General features: G+C 40.3%; 1 protein-coding gene across 1 annotated transcript in view; it reads right to left on the reverse strand.

The window, feature by feature from the left end:
* Positions 1-290: 290 nt before the first annotated feature.
* LOC134612169 (uncharacterized) overlaps positions 291-22,435 on the reverse strand; it is a 118,623-nt gene continuing 96,478 nt past the window's right edge. Inside the window, exons 15-20 of the mRNA XM_063456525.1 lie at positions 11,641-11,689; positions 9,479-9,563; positions 4,871-4,971; positions 3,679-3,763; positions 1,715-1,819; positions 291-499 (exon numbers count right to left, since the gene is read on the reverse strand). Coding sequence (XP_063312595.1) covers positions 395-499; positions 1,715-1,819; positions 3,679-3,763; positions 4,871-4,971; positions 9,479-9,563; positions 11,641-11,689 — 530 coding nt within the window. The 3' untranslated portion in view covers positions 291-394. The remainder of the gene's footprint in view (positions 500-1,714; positions 1,820-3,678; positions 3,764-4,870; positions 4,972-9,478; positions 9,564-11,640; positions 11,690-22,435) is intronic.

Genomic DNA, 22,435 nt, shown 5'->3' on the forward strand with positions numbered 1-22,435 from the left:
GCACAAATGGCTAATTTGGAAACATTCTACTACACAGCTATAGTCACAACAACAAGGCTGTTTCAGCATAAATTGCAATAAGGTTTTCATTTCATTGTAATTAGCTGTTTTGATAAAAAAAAAAAACCTTGCTTAGGTATAGGAAATGCAAGTTTCTAGCTAGAAGCAGCTTAGACATCATGTTGCATGGAAGTTTGGGAATTGCTACTAATCAGCAAGGAGAAACCATACTGAAAAACCATACTGTTTAAAAATAGTTTTTTCCAGAATATAACATAGCTGTATTCTTGTCTGTCATCCAATTTGTGCCCTTTACTGTGAATTGATATACAGTTATATGAATTCATACTTTGCATATAGTAATAAGGTAAAATATTGATTGTCAGTTAAGCAATCACATTCCTTTGAATTGTTGCATGATTGTAATCAGCTGCTGATTGCGTTTTTCAACTATCTGTCTTTCTTCTTTCAAATGTTTCTGTTCCATAAAAATATCTTCCTGAAAGACAAATAAAACACAATTTAATAAGGTATGTAAGAATTAAAAAAAGAAAGTTACTGTTTTTGGCTTAACATACATACATTCAATACTTGTAGTCACATTTTACTATCTCCCACAGGTTGAAGTGATTCAAATTTAGTCTGTTTTCTTATTTTACAAAAATGCTTTATCGCACATGTCAAATTATTATCGCCTACAATTTACCACGTCTATTTTTCTGCATAACAACCGATGGGAAATGTGACGATCTAAGCTTCCCAATTTCTGGCAATAAGGTTTATTGCATGTGAAAAACAAGCATACACAGCAGACAATTTTACAAGTGGGTGTCTGGTGAAAATTAAGAGTAAAGACTTATCACATATGAAAGGGTTTTTTTTTTTTTTTTTTTTAAATCTGCTTTCCAACCTATAACATAATGTGCTTCCATAAAAAAAAAAAAAAAAAAAAATCTTCAAAGTTAGAATGTAAACAAACAAATAAATAAATACACAGGGACCACAGACCCATTGAAATAAAGCTGACCTGATCATTTTAAGCCATAAAATGAATAAAACATTTAAAATAGTAATAAAACATATATTTTTTCCTCTGAAAAAGGCCTGCCAGTGTCCCTATGACCCAAGTTCTGTGCATGTTACACTATTGTAACTCCCACGCCAAACTCTCACTGTTTTAGGAGCCCTCTGGTGTGATTCTTCACTTTACAAAGCTGGCTCTCCTCCCTAATGATATAGACCAACTCTCTTCATTCCCAATGTGTCAACTTGACATCTGTTTCTCTGTCCATATATTGCTCTAGCACTGGTGTAGGCAACCTTTGGCTCTTCAGATGTTGTGGACTACATCTCCCCCAAGGCTTTGGCAGCATTATGACTGTAAGAGCATTATGAGAGTTGTAATCCACAACACTTGGAGTGCCAAGTTTGCCTACCCCTGCTCTAGCAAATACCAAAGGATTTTCACAGCATCTACATACACTTTAGCTACTGTGATAGAAAGCGTGGGTTTTATTATCCCTCCTTTACCCTCGCCTCATACTTCATGCTACAAACTTGGTTAATGGTTGATTGCCACTCATATTCTGCTATGCTTTCAATTCATGGACTGATTTTATTTTAATCATCCATTTTAATAAATCTGTATATGTAATATGTAACTAATTCTTCTTAGACTCTATGTCTATTGAGATTTTTACTTTAATTCACTTACTCTTAGCTTGCAAATTTCCTTTCTTTCTTTGTCATTTTCATCTGCCCTTGCTTTGAGCCATGCTTCATTTTGTGCCTTGTGTTTTTCCAGCATGTCTCGAAGTTCCTAAAACATTAACAGTACATTTGCACACTAGTCTGAGTTACAATACTCTCTGGTACATACACAGTTACATACTGTACACACATACTGTGAATCTGTATCAGTACTTAGTGTGTTTGTATGTATATTTCCATATATGAAACATGGTTTTAATGTGAAGATAATATGGGCAATATCACAGGCTAACATATATAACATACATGAGGACAATGCTAGTACATATAGGACAATCTATATGGGAAATTGTATCAAATATGGATGTATTTAGTTGTACAAAATTATTCTAAAGCATTATCTTATTTAAAATTGTACTATTGACCTTCAGGTCAATACATTGTCCATGCAACGTAACAAAGTTGCTTGCAACTCTGTACATCTTTGAGTGTCTCTGAGAGTTTTGGAAATGATGGTTTCATTTCCAGGGGAAATAACAGCCAATTCTCTGGTATTAAGAACTAACCATTTCCACCAGAGGCTAACATGTATACATCAGTTTGGAATATCAATTGAGACGATTTGGAAGAGTATGCTTGATTGTCAAGTGAGTTGGTTACACACTGAAATAGATCAACTGGTATTTTATAAATGTTCATGGTTGCAACCTGTATACACTAAAATTAGCAGTTAAGGTTACCCTTGCTACTGTTGCCAAACAGCTTTCATTTATGGCAATCTGAGCAGTATTAATATAGTAAGAAAGGTAGAGTAAATGAGGAAGGCCATGAAAGGCAAGAGAGGAAGGGATTCTGGACCTTTGTAACAGTAACTACCGAGCTGCATTGGCCTAGAGACATACATGTGCTGGACTTGTACAATGACATTGATGCACGAGCTGTGCAGGCTTTGTTCCAAATCCATGGAAGATTGAAAAGAACTCTCCGGCTTTGTATGTGTACCAGAGGACTCTATCAAGAGCTGTGTATGTATCAGGAACCGGAAATTGCAGACCTATTCATCAAGGAGTTACTGTATCTAAAGGAAAGTATTGATTGTTTTGAGTGCTACTCATACAGGTGCATAATTATGTGTTTTGGAAATATTGTTCGGAAATATTGCTTTTTTTAGTAAAGTGTTTTATCACAGATCACAACTGCTCTTCGCATTTCTTACCAAAGAATCAACTGAAATACCCAGTGTTACATGCCATTTGTATATAGATCAAATACATTTCATTGTTGTTATTAAGGTTCCCTGATTACTTATATTAAATTGGCTAGAATCAGGGGCACCTTCACAACTGAAATATATGGGGAGAAAGTGCAATGTGTGCATGTTGGTGGAATGTCAATGCCACACATTGAAAAACACTGTTTATGTACAATACTGTCTTTTTATTATTCAGTAATACTTTTATATACTTTCCTATCCAGCAAAATGTGTAATCTTTGCTAGAAGTAAAAAGTGTGTAATATACGTATACAAAATTGAAATTTTTTATCTCATGGTAAAGCAGGTGTTACAGCAATGTGCATGTTTAAAGATGACCTTTGCACTAACTTAACTGTAAAGCTGAGGACCAGAAGCTAATTATTTAGCCAGAAATATTTGATGAATCAGGGTGTAAATGTTTGTAATCAAAATAATACAAACAGCCCATAGAAAAAGGGGACCCTCAGCTAGTGCCAACATACCTCTCACAACGCTGTACTTTCACAATGTTATGTCTCTCTGCAGCTATCACTCCTGATGCACTGCACCTACCATACAATTGTAACTATGCCAGGGCACTATACCCTATTGTTATTTGCTATCACTGATGACAATTAACATATGTGCTATGCTTATGCCTCAATAAAAATATTAAATATATTTAAAAAAAATAAAAAAAAATAATACAAACAGACAAAACTAGAGACACAAACCTGTTGCTGGGCCTTGTACTGCCTGTTGAATTCCTCTTTTTCCTGCTGAAATGCAGTTTGTGCGTGGGCAAGCTTTGCTTTTTCACTGACAGTACAATATGGAAACCGTATTAGACAGTATTAGAGATTTTCTGCTATTATGTTTTTATGAAAAAAATACTACAACAGTACATTATATAGACACTACTATATAATAGAATTATGTAAACACAGGGTTATTCATTGTTTTTATATTGTAGTGAACTGAAATGGCTACAATTCAGGGTAAAATAGCCAAGTGTTGATTACAAGTTATAGAATTATTTTTCAAAATGGCAGTTTTAGCCAACATTATACCATTTTATTTCAACTTGGTGAAACTCAAAGTTTAGTGAATAAACCTCACAATTTAATTTTTTCATCTCTGATATATAAATTATTAACCCCTTGAGGTCACAACTTCTGGAATAAAAGGGAATTATGACGGAATATTTCCATCATGTGTCCTTAAGGGGTTAACAGATATTACCATTATGTAAGATATAGTATAGTATTATAGTAGAGGTGACTGATTTTCCACCAGACGGTTTCTTTTATTCATCAAGTGCTTACTTGATTTAATATCCATTTGTAAAAAAAAAAAAGTGTGTTATTTTTAGTGCTCACGATGTGTGATTTAGGTATTTGATTTGCACATTGTAAATATGCACTGTTATTATATAAATTAAATTTGAATGGTTTTGTACTTAGCAGTGATTTATGTGATTTCAACAATATTTGATTTTTTTCCCACTTTAGTTATATACACTGTTTATGTGTCACCTCAACAATCACGTATTGAGTTTGAATGGAATGCTACGTATTTGGTCACTTGTTTAATTAATCTGGTCACATTTTTTAAAGAATGAGGTTGCACTATTGGAATTCAGATTAATGAAGACCGTATCTCTGTCGAAATGTTGCTACTTTTTGCATGCCAATATTTGGATATTAAATGTTATCATTTTTATAATGTTTCCTTTTTGTGTTTAAATGTACTTTGAAATGAAATAGAAAATAAAGGATCAAAGCCAATATTAAGATTATTAATACTAGCAATGGTAGGTATTTAGGGACAAAAGGGGTTTTAAAAAAAAAAAATGAATTCAGGGAAGATCTTAGTATTAAATATTGTGAACTCCGAAAATTACATTCAGTTTGGAACAATACTTACAGATCAAATTTTTCAAATTCTGAGTCTAGTAAGGCAAAGGCAGATGTTATCTTTTCCATGGCTTGTTTACGTATTGAGGTAAAGCTGTGGTCTTGAATATCCTTCAAAAATAAATGTTTTAAAGATACAATTCAGAGACACGTTTGTTAGATGTAGTTTTTTTTTTTTTTTTTTACATTTTAACCCCTTCAGGACCGGCCTGTTTTTGCGATGTTTGTACGTTAAGGACCAGAGCAGTTTTAACACTTTTGTGGTGTTTGTGTTTAGCTGTAATTTTCCGCTCTCTCATTTACGGTTCCCATACAAGTTATATATTGTTTTTTTCAGGACAAAAGGGGCTTTCTTTACATACCATTATTTGTATTATGTCCAATATTGTATTTAAAAAAAATAATAAAATATGGTGAAAAATTAAAAAAAAAAACATGTTTTTGGACTTTTACTTGAAAAATCTTTTACTTATCTACAAAAGCTAATGAAAAAAACTGCTAAATAGATTCAAAATTTTGTCCCGAGTTTAAAAACACCCAGTGTTTACATGCTTTATTGCTTTTTTTTGCAAGTTATAGGCCTATAAATACAAGTAGGAAATTGCTGTTTCAATATATATATATTTTAAATGTATCAATAGTGACCTTGTAACACCGTTATCTGTCATAAATCCCCGAAACACACCTAACATGTACATATTTTTTTAAAGTAGACAACCCAGGGTATTCAAAATTGGGTATGTCCAGTTTTTTTTAGTAGCCACTTAGTCACAAACACTGGCCAAAGTTAGCATTTATATTTGTTTGTGTGTTAAAAATGCAAGAAACGCTAACTTTGGCCGGTGTTTGTGACTAAGTGGCTACTAAAAAAGGCTGAACATACCCCATTTGCAATACCTTGGGTTGTCTTCTTTTGCAAATGGTATGCCATCATGGGGCTAATTCTCATTCCTTGGCTACCATACGCTCTCAAAGGCAACCTAACCAATCCGACAAATTTCAATTAAAAAAAAAAGTAAAATCAAGCCTTATATTTGACCCTGTAACTTTCACAAACACTATAAAACCTCTACATGTGGGGTACTGTTATACTCAGGAGACTTCGCTGAACACAAATATTAGTGTATCAGAACAGTAAAATGTATCACAGCAATAATATCCTCAGTGAAAGTGCTGTTTGTGTGTGAAAAATGCAAAAAACTTCACTTTCACTGACAATATCATCGCTGTGATATGTTTTACTGTTTTGAAACACTAATATTTGTGTTCAGCGAAGTCTCCCGAGAAAAACAGTACCCCCATGTACAGGTTTTAGGGTGTCATAGAAAGTTACAGGGTTAAACACAGTGCTAGCAAATTAAATTATCTGGACTTTCGGCCTGGGATGGCAGGCAGGTCCCTCAAATTGCAATCATTAAAATTACTTAATTAGGTAAAAATATTACATAAATACACATGTAGAATTTTAATATATATACATATTTATATATTTGACGTCTACGTGTATATTTATGAAATTATTTATGTAATTATGTATATGGACATATGTATATTTCGTATTGTTTTTATTTATTTATTTATACATAGATATATATATCATTACATTCTAAGTATATTTTGATATAAATATATATATATATATATATATATCAAAATACTGTTAGAATAAAATTGCATATATAAATATTTTTTTATAATTATTAAAAATTATTTTTTTTTTTTGTTATTTATTTTTATTAACATATTATTTGTATTTTATAATAATATATATATACCATATATATAGCAATTATATATATTCGTGTGTAATTTAAATATAAGTGTATTTTTATATTAATATACGTATATATAAATATAAAAATACACTTAATATGACATTATATATATGATACATATACATATATTATATATAGATATAATACATGTATATATATCATATATATATATACACATATTATTATTTTTTTTTTTACACTGATTTTACACTGTTTTTTTTTAACTTTATTTTTTTGATTTTTCACTTGCAGGGAGACTGCCTGTCAGCACAGACAGTCCCCCTGCAGGCAGATACACAGACCCCTATTGCGGTCATGTGATCGAGTGATCACATGGCCGTGGGGTCCTGATCTGCCGAGGGGGGACTGCCCGGGCAGACAGGCAACCCCCCTGGACCGGGTGGAGCACTGATCGCCGCCGTGGGACCGACGGCGATCAGGTAAGTAGCCCCAGACCGTTATGACGGTTCAGGACCGTCAGCGGTCCAAACGCACGTTTTACCGCTGACGGTCCTGAACCGTCAGCGGTCCTTAAAGGGTTAAGGTTGTATCATTGCCTTTGCCATAAAGAAGGGGGAAAAAAACGAACTGTGATGTTGTATTTCAAATCTCTGTTTATAATTCGATTGTCAGACATTAAAAAACAGTTTTGTAAACCGATAAATCATCTTTTAGAATAAGAGCATGAAATACCATGGCTTTTTAATTTCATGTGTCTTGTAATAAGGTAATGTACTTGTAGTAAGTATGCATTTAGAACAGCCTAGACTCAATCATAATTCGGAATTGTAGACTGTAAGCTTGTTTGAGCTGTCATATTACCACTGTATAATTATAAAGTGCTGTCGAATATGTTGGTGCTATAAAATACTATCATTGTAAAATTATTCAACTTATAAATACATCTGAAATTGTATAGTGTGAATTGCAATTAGTTTTTTGTTTATTAAACAGAATTAGATAAACAGTGGAAAAAGGAATACTCTGGGCATAACAACTTTGTCAAAATGAAGTTGTTATGGTGCCGAGAGGTCCTTGTCGCTGGCTTACCTTTCAGGGTTTAAACCCAAAGTCTCCTCTCTAGTGCTGGATCCCTCTGACCCCTCTAACATCCACTTCCTGGAAAGCTTGAAAACTGAAGCCTACGACTGCCGCCGCAGAGGCACCACTGGTTGTCTTAGAGCGGTCAGGAGACCCTCTCAGCCAATCAGTGGCTCCCCATTGACAAATTTAATTTAAAAATGCACAGGGTGCTATCAGGTGAGCTGTTGCAAAAGAGGTTGAAGATATCATAGTTGCTGCTGCCCTATTCTGGAAGATAAAGGTCTGAGGTTTTTCCTGCTTGGACATTTAGTAAAGCAGTTTGGGATAACAGCAAATTTGCAATAGCACTGTCACGGCGGTCAGTGCGGTCACGCCGATACTCTAGCCGCAAATGAGCAGGGTGATCGCGCCAACGGGAAAGGATTACTCACCTGGATCGCAATGCATTGCCGACCGATCCTCCAGTGAGGCGGGTCCCGGCTGGTACGGCATTCTAGCAGTCCCGTTCTTACTAATAAAATACACAAATCCCACATTAAAGATGCCGCCGGTGTGTGAGACATGTCACGCTATCGATGCACACCCACATTTTGGGGTCAAAGGCCACATACTGACCAATCACAGCACTGAGAGGCATATTTAAACCCTTTTAATGATTCTCAGTGCCCTGTTGAGGTTTCCCCTTCCGCGTTCTTGTTCATATTTTCTGGTTTTTGACAATGGCTTGTAATTTTGACTTTCTCTATGAGGCGGTATACACTCCTGAAGATGGTCGCCCATTTCAGTTGTGATCAGCTCCAGAGTGATTATAGTTACTTCCGAAGGGTAACTGCGGTATCACCCAAACACTAGTTGAGACTGAGAGAAGGTTGAAGTAGATCTGTTTATTCCCAGCCAAGTGGCTCACATTTAGACAAAATCTGGTACAGTAGACACTCCCCAAAACACGCCCATAATCACACCCACAAAATGTCCACAAAATGCATTGTCATCGTGACTCAGCAAAAACAGTAACAAATATGAAAAACCATAAAAACACATTTACCACATAGGAACCCCCGCAGTCTATACATCTCCGGATAGCCTGGAACTGCACCCCTAACATATCTGAAGAGTGCTCAGATCCCACGAACAGAGCCAAAACGCTACAGTGTAAAAGTTCTGACCAGCCGCACATATGGTCCTATCCCCAAAACAGTTCCAAGGCGTTTTATGCTTTTGGACGGTCAACTTCGGGAGTTCAATGTAAAAGAAATAGCGAACACACTCTGGCTTCTTGGTAGCGTTATGAACCATACGAACAAACCTACTGAATGGCACTCTCCTGACGTGTGTGGGGAAGGAGCAGGCGTTCGTCCAAGTGTTCGGGAGTTTCAGTGTCTGATTTTAGTTTTACGAGATCAATGCCCAAACACCGCTGCCTGCATTCTCATGGACAAGATGGCCGCCAACACAGTTCCCAGCCACCCAGCCGCTCAAAAAGAACCCATACTGATTGAAGTGTCAGGAGAGGTTAAGAAGGGTAAATAAGCTCAGAGGTGGTCTGCAGTTCAAGGAGGATATGTTTTGGTAGAAGGCTTAAATATTTCTAAGGAACCCCCCCTGCTAACTCTGTTCGGTATGAGGTTTAATATTACATTTACATTTTTGAAACAGCTTTGCAAAGAGCTTGATGTTATCTGGGGTTGGCTGGAATTGTGATTAAAAGTACCTATGGATTTGTTACTATTTATGCCAGTACAACATAAAAAAAGAAAAAAAGATAAAGATACACCCAAAAAATTACTTTAGACACTTACAGAGATAAATGCTGGAAAACTGATACTTGGTGGTTGCGGTATTGTAAGATTGTACTTCACTTTAGGAATTTTTGTTGGGGTATATCTGCAAAAATGGAAAACAAGTGATTGTAAAACATGTATTTACAGTGGTCCCACAAAAAAAAAAATATATCAGGTTTTCCACTTCATGGGAGTTCATAATATTTCCAACATAAATTAGTGGGTCATTATTATTATAGATGTCTCAAACAGTATATAAAGTTTAAAAAATTGCTTTATATCTTCATTTAAATTGTGGCATAACATAACAGGGGGAGTGCTGGACAAAATGCATTTGGTTTTCATGCCTAAGTGGCACGGTCTCTGTGGAAATCCCATCAAGACATGAAACAACATTTGTGAGACATTTGTAATCTTCTAACTACTGTGGAATTGCAAACATTTAATTGAAAATTTAAAAGAGAAAACGAGATGGTAATAATAGCCAACAATAAAAGCTAAAGTGTTTATGCCGAAATTGAATCAAAGATTTCTGCAGATTGAGTGTATCTGTACATTCAATTCTCAGAGAAGACTACAAGTTATCAGTTTTTAATACCCACTGCCTAAAAGAATGTATGCCATTTTTTTTTACATAAAGCAGAATCTGGGAGCTTGCAGCTATAATTATATGTCCTACTAAGCTTTTGACTTTAAAGATTCCAAAAGTATGCATGCATGGGCAAATGGAGGAAGGGATAGGGGAACAAATCGCCACAGATATTTTTTGGGAGATTATAATAAACAGATCAGACATGAGGGTCTCACTGTAAAAACCAAATGCATAAAATTGATTTAGCTTTTTTGCATCTTGTTTATGCAATAGAGAAGACCATTTTTTCTGTAACTCAAGCTTTTTTCACAACTCCTAAACACTTCTTAGAACTGGTACACACCACTGTTATAAGTAGAACACTATATTACCACTGACAGAGGCGTAATTAGAAACCACAGGGTAAAATTGCCCTGCCCTCCCCATACGTCTACCCCCCGCCACCGTCCATACGTCTAGCCGCCCGCCCCCCCACTCATGCAGACAAACAGACACACACAAATATACAAAGACAGACACATACACACATACATACAGGCACATACATACATATAAACACACACACACACATACACACATACATACAGACACATACATTCAAACACACACAGACACACATACACAGAAACACAGACGGACAGACACACATACACAGAAACACAGACGGACAGACACACATACATACAGACAGACACAGACAGACACACACACACATTCAAACACACACATACAAATACACACACACACATACAGAGAAACATTCATGCAGATACACAAACACACACATATACAAAATGTTTTAGTCACGCTCCTGTTTCCTACCTTGTAGATGCCAGAGGGTGACTTCCCTGGGGTTCAGTGGTGGCTCAGCCTGATAGGAGTCAGAGTTCGCACTTTGACTCCCTCCTCTCACTCCTCTCCTTCCTCCCGCGCGGCTCCTGGTGTAAGCTGACCAGGGCTGTCACTTTCTCCCAACTCTGATTCCATCTCAGGGCTGTTAAAGCGCCGCTCTTAAAGCGCCGCAGAGCTGACCGGGCCCCCTGGAAATTTATTTCCATTGGATGGCCCCAACAGCTTGGGCCACCCGATGGGCCCCTTAACGTGCTTCACCGGCAGTCCTACCGCGCGGGCCGGGGCTGCAACAAATGGCGGCAGCCACAGCGGTTGCAGGGGTCCACAGGGTGGCCGTGCACCATGGAGTGGCGGGCCTGGTCGCAGCTGCGACCGTGGTAGTTCCGCCAGTGTCACCACATATGTTTGGGGGATTCCTATGCCGAAAGGTGCATGGAGCAACACAAGGTTAACTTGGGTAAGGAAAATTAGATCATCCATTACTTGAGTGACAGTAGAATAAACCACCACGGACCACCATGTTTATATGCATTTTAACTGTACTACAGTTTTCCCTTGCATAAGCAGCAAAGACCACGGTCTCTGTAGGAGAATGTATATTTTATAACACAGCAATATTTGGTGAGAAATGCATTACATGTAAAAGTTAATTCTCTTCAAATCAGATAAAAATCAAAAAGTAAATAAAGCAAAATAAGAAGACACTGGATTAAACAGTTAATGAAAATATACATACCCATTGCTTACCCCTTGAATTCCACACTCTAATAAAATGTCCTTCATGACTGCAAACCAGTAAGAAAGTGTGTAAGAAAAATTATTTTATGAAATATGTGATGTCACTCAGTACAGTAGCCCGTTCATCCTTTTTATATATTATAGTAATACATACAATCAAAAAAGAAAAAAAACTCGTGTTGGTTCTGAAAAAACTAAGAACAGACAAGGGCTGTCCAAGGGCTTGAATCTCAAAAAATTGGATAACTACCAACAGGAGGAGTAGTCCAAGTTGGTAATAATGATATCCCTACAAATACATCATAATAAATGTAAGCAAAATAATCTATCTAAAGCACTATATATCTTGTGATATCTGTTCAATGTGAACCTAAATCCTGTCCTGCCTAAATCCCCACAATGGCAGTGTATGTAATGTATGTGTAGGACTCTTATCATTACCAGGTTGGACTACTCCTCTTGTAGGAAGTAAGTCAATTTTTTTCTTGGTATCATAATTATTATTATTGCCATTTATAATAAATAGTATCAAGTAGTGATGCTTTATGTAAATAAATTATATTCTGTTTACATTTTTTCCCAAAGATATCTGGGGGAGCTGTGTAAAAATGAGGACACTATCTGATATGATATATATATTTTTTGATATATATATTTGGTAATATCTTTGCATTCCATATAAAAAAGCCTTGACGTGAATATGAATATTCATCTCAGAAAAAGTTTTTAAACTTTTAAAATTTCAGGGGAAACAGAGCTTTCATTTCATATCAAACATTCATATATGGAACTCCATTTTATATGAATAAAATCTAAAAAACTTGAAAAAATTAAGAAATCTTGTTATTTTTCAATGGGAATTTAACTGTTAATGTCAGAATACTGTTCGGTTTTCCTGCAACAAAACATACATATTTGTATTCAGAAATGTCTCACAAGTAAAGCAGTACCCCCCATGTATAGGTTTTATGGTGTTTTTGGAAAGTTACAGGGTCAAATTAAGGGTCAAATATACGGCTTGTCCATTATTTTATTTTCTACATAGAAATTTGACAGATTGGTTTGAGTGGCCTAGGTTGCCTTTGAGACCGTATGGCAGCCCAGAAATGAAAATTATCCCCATCATGGCATACCATTTAAAAAAGTAGACATCCCAGGGTATTCAAAATGGGGTATGCCCAGTCATTTGTAGTAGCCACTTGGGCACAAACCCTAGCCAAAGTTAGCGTTTGTTTTTGTTTTTTGCATTTTTCACATAAAATCTGTACTTTCACTGATAATATTATTGTTAGTATATAGTTTACTGCCCTGAAACACTCCTAGTTCTGTTCAGTGATGTCTCACGAGCGCCACAGTACCCCCCATGTATAGGTTTTATGGGTTTTTTCAAAGTTACAGGGTCATATATGAGGCTTATCCATTTATGCTTTTTCACCTTGACATTTGTTAGATTAGTTTGCAGTGTCCAGGCTGCCTTTGAGACCGTATGGCAGCCAAGAAATGAAAATTACCCCCATCATGGCATACCATTTGAAAAAGTAGACATCCCAGGGTATTCAAAATGGGGTATGCCCAGTCTTTTTTAGTAGCCACTTGGGCACAAACCCTAGCCAAAGTTAGCGTTTGTTTAGTTTTTTTGCATTTTTCACATAAAATCTGTACTTTCACTAATAATATTATTGTTAGTATATAGTTTACTGCCCTGAAACACTCCTAGTTCTGTTCAGTGATGTCTCACGAGCGCCACAGTACCCCCCATGTATAGGTTTTATGGGGTTTTTCAAAGTTACAGGGTCATATATGAGGCTTATCCATTTATGCTTTTTCACCTTGACATTTGTTAGATTAGTTTGCAGTGTCCAGGCTGCCTTTGAGACCGTATGGCAGCCAAGAAATGAAAATTACCCCCATCATGGCACACCATTTGAAAAAGTAGACATCCCAGGGTATTCAAAATGGGGTATGTCCAGTCTTTTGTAGTAGCCACTTGAGCACAAACCCTAGCCAAAGTTAGCGGGTTTTTGGTTGTTGCATTTTTCACATAAAATCTGTACTTTCACTGATAATATTATTGTTAGTATATAGTTTACTGCCCTGAAACACTCCTAGTTATGTTCAGTGATGTCTCACGAGCGCCATGGTACCCCCCATGTATAGGTTTTATGTTTTTTTTGAAAGTTACAGGGTCATATATGAGGCTTATCCATATATGCTTTTTCACATTAAAATTTGTCAATTAGTCTGCTGTGACAAGGCCGCCTTTGAGACCGTATAGCGGCCACAAAATGAAATTTACCCCATCATGGCATACCATTTGAAAAAGTAGACATCCCAGGGTATTCAAAATGGGGTATGCCCAGTCTTTTGTAGTAGCCACTTGAGCACAAACCTTAGCCAAAGTTAGTGTCTGTGTTTTTTTTTTTGCATTTTTCACATAATAACTGTACTTTTAATGATAATATTATTGTTAGTATATAGTTTACTGCCCTGAAACACTCCTAGTTCTGCTCAGTGATGTCTCATGAGTGCCATGGTACCCCCCATGTATAGGTTTTATGGGGTTTTGGAAAGTTACAGGGTCATATATACGGCTTATCCATTTATGCTTTTTCACCTTGAAATTTGTCAGATTAGTTTGCAGTGTCCAGGCTGCCTTTGAGACCGTATGGCAGCCAAGAAATGAAAATTACCCCCATCATGGCATACCATTTGAAAAAGTAGACATCCCAGGGTATTCAAAATGGGGTATGCCCAGTCTTTTGTAGTAGCTACTTGAGCACAAACCCTAGCCAAAGTTAGCGGGTTTTTGGTTGTTGCATTTTTCACATAAAATCTGTACTTTCACTGATAATATTATTGTTAGTATATAGTTTACTGCCCTGAAACACTCCTAGTTATGTTCAGTGATGTCTCACGAGCGCCATGGTACCCCCCATGTATAGGTTTTATGTTTTTTTTGAAAGTTACAGGGTCATATATGAGGCTTATCCATATATGCTTTTTCACATTAAAATTTGTCAATTAGTCTGCTGTGACAAGGCCGCCTTTGAGACCGTATAGCGGCCACAAAATGAAATTTACCCCATCATGGCATACCATTTGAAAAAGTAGACATCCCAGGGTATTCAAAATGGGGTATGCCCAGTCTTTTGTAGTAGCCACTTGAGCACAAACCCTAGCCAAAGTTAGTGTCTGTGTTTTTTTTGTTGTTGCATTTTTCACATAATAACTGTACTTTTAATGATAATATTATTGTTAGTATATAGTTTACTGCCCTGAAACACTCCTAGTTCTGCTCAGTGATGTCCCATGAGTGCCATGGTACCCCCCATGTATAGGTTTTATGGGGTTTTGGAAAGTTACAGGGTCATATATACGGCTTATCCATTTATGCTTTTTCACCTTGAAATTTGTCAGATTAGTTTGCAGTGTCCAGGCTGCCTTTGAGACCGTATGGCAGCCAAGAAATGAAAATTACCCCCATCATGGCATACCATTTGAAAAAGTAGACATCCCAGGGTATTCAAAATGGGGTTTGCCCAGTCTTTTGTAGTAGCCACTTGGGCACAAACCCTAGCCAAAGTTAGCGTTTTGTTTTTTTTTTTTTGCATTTTTCACATAAAATCTGTACTTTCACTGATAAGATTATTGTTAGTATATAGTTTACTGCCCTGAAACATTCCTAGTTCTGTTCAGTGATGTCTCACGAGCGCCACAGTACCGCCCATGTATAGGTTTTATGGGGTTTTTGAAAGTTACAGGGTCATATATGAGGCTTATCCATATATGCTTTGTCACATTCAAATTTGTCAGATTAGTCTGCTGTGACAAAGCCACCTTTGAGACCGTATGGCGGCCACAAAATGAAAATTAACCCCATCATACCATACCATTTGAAAAAGTAGACATCCCAGGGTATTCAAAATGGGGTATGCCCAGTCTTTTGTAGCAGCCACTTGAGGACAACCCCTAGCCAAAGTTAGTGCTTGTGTTTTTTTTTTGCATTTTTCACATAAAAACTTTAATTTTACTGATAATTGTATTGTCAGTATGTAGTTTACTGCCCTGAAACACTCCTAGTTCTGTTCAGTGATGTCTCACAAGCGCCACGGTACCCCCATGTATAGGTTTTAGGCGGTTTTGGAAAGTTACAGGGTCAAATATACGCCTGTCCATTTTTGGTTTTAAACATTGAAAATTGGCAAAGCAATTTTCTGGGCCTATCTTGCCTTTGAGAGAGCATGGCAGCCTGGGTAAAATAATTTTCACTATTATGGCATACCATTTTCAGCCCTCCCTGAGGCTACCCCTTTCCCGCACTTTCCCTCCAGTACCCCGCCCCCCCCCGGCGGGGATACCGGCCCCGAGAATACCGCCGGGTAGTTTATTACCCTCCTCTCACGGTCACACGGTGCAGGAAACCCTCGGGGACCGGCCCATTTTTTTCTCTCGGCAGAGGGTTCCCCCGCCGTATCCTCTCATCAGTGAGCGCCGCGCGCGCATGCACGGTCCTGGCCGCGCACCGGCATCCATCTTAAAGGGGCGGCGACCTTAAAATTTTGCCGCTCTTTTTCTCCTTCAGCTCGTTCAGCCCATTGATTGGCCTGATTAGTGTGCCTGTCAGCTTACCAGTGCTCCCAGGAGCCATTCCTGAGGGAACACTCGGTAAGTTAACAGTGCAATCTGTTTTTGCTGTCCTGTTGCCTTGTCTCCTGCCTTTAGTAGCCCTCACACTACTGCTACATCAGGGTATATATATATATAAAGATCTGCCTTTTACTCCTGGGTCACACTTAACTGCCCCAAGATGCAGACCCCTGAGGATTACTCTGCCCCTGGCCCCAGTGATAAAGGGGATACCAAGGCAGACCCACTGTGGCTGAACCCATAACCCTGAAAGGGGATGTGGTGACCCCTCTGGAGCACTTGGACTCTGAGGAGTTCCACTCGCTCCTGGACGCCACCATGTCTAAATCAGTTACCCAAGCTATTTTTACTGCCATGGGGGTTATGTCTGATAACTTATCACACTCCATCTCGAGTGCCATTAAGGCATCCAACCCCAAAATGACTCACGCCAGGGCCGCAGAGGGGGATCCTTTACACAGAGAAGGCCGTAAGGCCATGAGTAAAACCCACAATGTGGGAACACATGCCTCCAAAACTAAATTGACGGACAGGGTACGTCCTGTCACATCTGAGGTCGTGGGGCCCCCACGAAAATGAGCCACCCGCCGGGCAAAAGCGGCGCGGACATGGAAGAGGGCAAAAGCCTTAACAGATTCTTCCCACTCTGGTTCGGATAATGAGGAGGTTTCGAACGAGTCTGACAAAGTCGACTCAGACGAATGGGAGGTTTCCTCCCCGGACCATAGTCCAACACGCAATCCAGCCAACCCCTTGTATGACACTGTGGATGCAACCGCTATTCTGGACCCCCATGGCGAACCCCTGTTCGACCTGGATACTTTACAAAATCCTAGGTCGGCGGAATGGTATCCGACCGATCATGTGGCACGATACATAGCGGCCAGAAACCTTTGGATAAAGCCACCAGGCAAAAACTGCGGGCGGAATGCCCACGCCCAACAGTGCCCGATATGGCCTGCGCCATGCCAGACATTGACCCAAAAATAGCACAATTCCTGGGTTAGTCTGGCTGGAAGGCAAAGAAGGGACTTGATTACTCCCTACGCCATTGTCAAGATAAAGTGCTGGATACACTAGGCCCTAGTGCCAAGATTTTTGAGTTGGTCGAAGCGGCCTTAAATGAGGGAACTCTTGATTTGCTAGCCATTAGAGGCTGGGCCCAGAGGTCGATATGCCTCATCGGCAACGCAAACGCTGTGCTGGCCACCGAAAGGCGCAAAACTATATTAATGAAAATCGAGCCCAAGCTCGTTGACATGGCCCTCACCGAACCGGGGTCTCCTGTTCAGAGACAACTTTGTTAAAGAACTGGGAACTTATGTGAGCACATTTACGGCCCTAGACAAGGCACAGACGAACTTAAAACGAGTGTTCTCCCCCAGAGTTTTTGGTGGGGCCGTCAGACACCGGGGCCGTCTGCCCGGCCGTTCTTCCTGCGGTTCTTACCGGGGATACAGAGGTCCTGCCACGGCTAGATTTCAGCCACCAGAGAGTCGAACACCCTCACCCTTCTTTCCGGTCAGGACAGACCATGGCAACCTCGAGGACCCAGAGGCAACTCGTACAGCCGACGACCTTATGGTGAGTGGATTACCTTTCCGCTCCCCGGGTATACCGACTGTGGGGGGCAGACTGTTACACTTTATGGAGTCCTGGCAACAACTGACAGCAGACATATGGGTCCTCAATACCATCAGGGGTTACCACATAAAGTTTGTACGACCCCCGGTCCAAACACTCATGCCACACCGCATAGTCTTCTCCACACGAAACAAGGGCTTAGTGAGCGAAGAGATTCGCACCCTCCAAGAAAAAGGCGCCATATATCAGGTCCCTTCACCATCCCCTGGGTTCATGAGCAACCTCTTCCTGGTGCCCAAGAAGGGCGGCGGAGTACGCCCAGTCATCAACTTGCGGCCACTAAACGCATTTGTACGGTACCACCATTTCAAAATGGAGGGTATCCCCTGCCTGCGAGACCTGCTCAGATTAGGGGACTGGATGGTGAAACTGGACCTACAAGATGCCTATCTTACAATCCCTATTGCGGAGGAGTGCCACCACCTGCTCCAATTCCAATGGGAAAAGGCGGCATGGAGATTCTGATGCCTCTCCTTTGGACTCTCATCGGCCCCTTGGTGCTTCACCAAGCTGCTGAAGCCAGTGGTCGCCTCGTTACGCAGCAGAGGCGTGCGGATGATCATTTATCTGGACGATATGCTGATCATGGCACACGAGGCCCATCAATTGCAACAACACCTGGCATGGGCATTGACATTGCTACAAAATTTGGGATTTCTCATCAATTGGGAAAAATCGGTACTTACCCTGTCCCAAAACATGGAATTCCTGGGTTTCCACATAGACGCAATTACCGGGACTCTAAGCTTACCGACGGACAAAGTCAGACTCATCAAAAGGAGATCCGCAGAACTGTTACAAGTCCAGTACTAACTCTCCGGCATCTAGCCAGAGTAATCGGACTCCTCTCAGCCTCCATCCAGGCAATCTTCCCGGGGCCACTGCACTACAGGGCCCTACAACGTCTAAAGGCCACACAACTGCGCTCAGGGCACTCGTACTCCGACTCTGTGCCACTCGACTACGAGGCCAAACAGGAGCTCACATGGTGGCTGCAACATATGGAGGCATGGAACGGCAGAGCAATATTCGGGACTGCCCCGGACTTCATCATAGAATCCGATGCGAGCACACACGGTTGGGGAGCGCGCTGTGGTCCTACCTCCACCGGAGGAACCTGGTCGTGCTCAGAGAAAAACTTGCACATCAACGGTTTGGAACTCATGGCGGGATCTTTCGCCCTGAAGAGCCTCCTCGGGGGCATAACCAACTGCTCCATCATCCTACGAATGGACAACATTTCCGCAGTCTGCTACATCAACCACCTCGGTGGCACGAGATCAAAGATATTGGCAGACCTGGCCAAGGAGTTCTGGCACCACTGCCTGGAACACAACATCTCAGTCCAAGCTGAATACATCCCAGGAATGTCCAACGTAGTAGCGGATTGGCATTCCAGACATCTACACGACGCCAGCGACTGGCGGCTGGACCGCAGTGTGTTCTTACAGCTTCAGACACTCTGGGGCCCGATGCAAATCGACCTATTCGCATCTCGGCTAAACTCCCAACTACCAGCGTTCTTCAGCTGGAGACCAGACCCAGACGCACTAGCAGCGGACGTTTTTCTCCAACACTGGCCGAACAGCCGATTGTATGCCTTTCCTCCATTCTCCCTCATAGCTCGCACACTAGTACATCTCAGACGTACTCAAGCGTCCCTGGTCCTCATAACACTGTTTTGGACAGCCCAACCATGGTTTCTAACACTAATGGAAATGTCCATGGACTTCCCGAGACTGCTTCCGGACCCCTGGTTCCTTTTATCAGACCAAGAGGGCAATCCACACCCCCTCATAGCCCAGGGGCAACTCAAATTCTTAGCGTGGCTCCTTTCAGGGGACCCTGGATCATACCAGATGTTCCACAAGACACTATCGAACTACTGGCAGGAGCTTGGTCGCCTGGAACTAGACGCTCCTACCTCTATGCCTGGAACAGATGGACTAGTTGGTGCATGGAACAACAAGTGGATCCCGTACGTGCTCCTGTAAATTACCTGTTACGGTTCCTCACCAGCCTGCATAATCAAGGCTTAGCCTACCGAACCATCAACGTCTACAGATCGGCGATCTCAGCAGGACACCAAGGAATAGATGGAACCCTGATGGGTCAACAACTACTTGTATGCCGTCTCCTAAGGGGAATCCGCTTTGCTCGTCCACCACAACCCCGATATACGTCATTGTGGGATGTCAACTCAGTCCTGAAACTGTTGGAATCCTGGCCTCAAAACGAAGCACTCACGCTTAAACAACTGTCAGCGAAACTGACCATGCTCCTCTGCCTGCTATCTTGCAAGAGGGTATTAGACGTTAGAGCACTGGACGTTGATGCACGCTCCATTACCCCCACAGGAGTCTTATTCAACATCTCCAGACGTACAAAATTGGCAATTACATCAGTCTCATACCCTTCTTTCCCACACAACGATAAACTCTGCCCAGTGCACTGCTTACGAGAATATGAGAAACGGACCCTGGAATTCAGGAAACCAAAACAGCCAGAATTGTTTTTGGCTATCAGACAACCTCACCAACCTGTATCCATGGTGACCCTCGCCCGCTGGGTGAAATGGATAATGACTTTAGCACACATAGATACCACCGTATATGGCGCACACTCTACTAGAGGAGCCATGGCATCAAAAGTTTTCACGTTAGGTTGTAGATTAGAGGACCTCATGAGAACAGCAGATTGGTCCCGGGAATTGACGTTTAAGGAATATTACTTTCGACCTACGGAACATGTATCGAGCCTAGTTATTTCACAGCTTTGAACTAGCCTAATAAGAGCCTCCGTGTCCTTTAATAAAATTACCAGATTTTACTAATTACATGACGTAAAGTCATGATTTTATAAAGGACACGGAGTATTAGCCCGCCCGGATCAGATACACACAATATTGGTATCCCAAACCAGGTACGTACTAGGTACTTTAGTAGAAAGAGTTCTCATTGATATATAAGTGGTTCTTGGTAAATATATCACACAAGTAACGGTTGCATGTTTTATTAAATATAACTGGTTACATAAACAGCTCAAGTTGATATAAAAGATTAAAACAAAAATAGTTGGCAAGGACACGCTTTACCATTGTTTTATTTGTCCTATACAGCGTAAAAAATTCTACAACTCCCAGTGTGGACGACAAGTGACATCACAGTTCAAGAGGATCAGTTCCGGAGGATCCTTGGGTTTCTTTCTCATGGAAGAGTTCAAGATCAAGTTCAGTGGTCAACTGTTTGTATGTTTTGTTTAGAACGAGTTGATAGTTAATCGCTACAGGAACAAATTTTAGCTTCGGCAACATCAGGAAAGAGGAAGAGGAGGAGGTTACATGAAAGGATATCAGAGAAGGACTGCTCCTATTGGATAGGAGATAATGATGTAATGTTAACCCTGTGAGGGTAGTTATACATGTTAAAGAAAATGTATGGCTTTAATTCAGAGGTGCCTAAAAGCTAGAACCACTGAATGAGTGCCAAAACAGCCCTGGAATTACTCTCATAGTAATAGGGAATAACCCTCAAATTGTAATAGAGAAAAGAAAAGATTGGACCCAAAAGGTCCATAAATGGGAGAGTAATCCGGAAAAATAATATAGACAGCCCTACCTTTTAATAATCCTAAAGGGAACAAAACAGGGGAAGGACAGGTAGAGAGGAGGGATGGAGATGTACCAACCAGAGACTGACATAAGGTGCTTGCTAATAAAAAGTAGCTACCTGACACAAGTCTAACTGGAGGTGACTAAAAAATCCCCATATCCACCTCAAAGAGAGTGGTCCTAGGTAATCAGGTAGATGGCAAAAAAGAAACTTGATTAAATAAATCAAAAAGGAAAAAAGAAAACCTCTATAAGGGGACACTAGAAAGATCCCCTAGTTTTGCCTTGACAGAGACTCCTGTAAAAAGTGAACTGTCCTTCAATACCTCGGCGCTTGTGGAAAAGCCACTAGTGCCTACCATGACCAGAGATCCCTTCCTGTCCTAATAGTTTAAATTAATTAAATTAAATTAAATCATAAGTGCTACCAGAAGGTGCAAAAAATAAATAAAATAAAATAAAATAACTCGACGCGCGTTTCGGCATTTAAGCACGCCGTCGTCAGGAGCATTGAACTGTAGCGGTTCCCTGTGACAGTTTAAATACCTTAGATTGTGATCAAGTGTTCATTGTTGCCGGCTGGGTGCCCCACGTGGTCCGCCCAGTGTGCTCGTCGTTCATTGGTTGACTCTCTCTAGCCCCACCCATTGTCGGCCGTGTCATTTGACGCGGACCTGACGAAAACGGATAAGGTGCTACGAGTGGGTAGTTCCTATGCGTGGTCTGATTGGATAAGCGTCTCTCTAGTCCGCCCTTCTGCTGCGTCAAATGACGCGGTTATGTGGACATTGGGACGTATCATTAACCCGTATTGGGCAGTACCCACGTGGGGACCAGTAGAGGTAACTGGTCCTAAAAGTATTGCTCATAGGACAGTTCCCTCACAACGAAA

This window comes from Pelobates fuscus, chromosome 5 (assembly GCF_036172605.1).
Source record: "Pelobates fuscus isolate aPelFus1 chromosome 5, aPelFus1.pri, whole genome shotgun sequence".
In the NCBI taxonomy this organism is placed as follows: domain Eukaryota; kingdom Metazoa; phylum Chordata; class Amphibia; order Anura; family Pelobatidae; genus Pelobates; species Pelobates fuscus.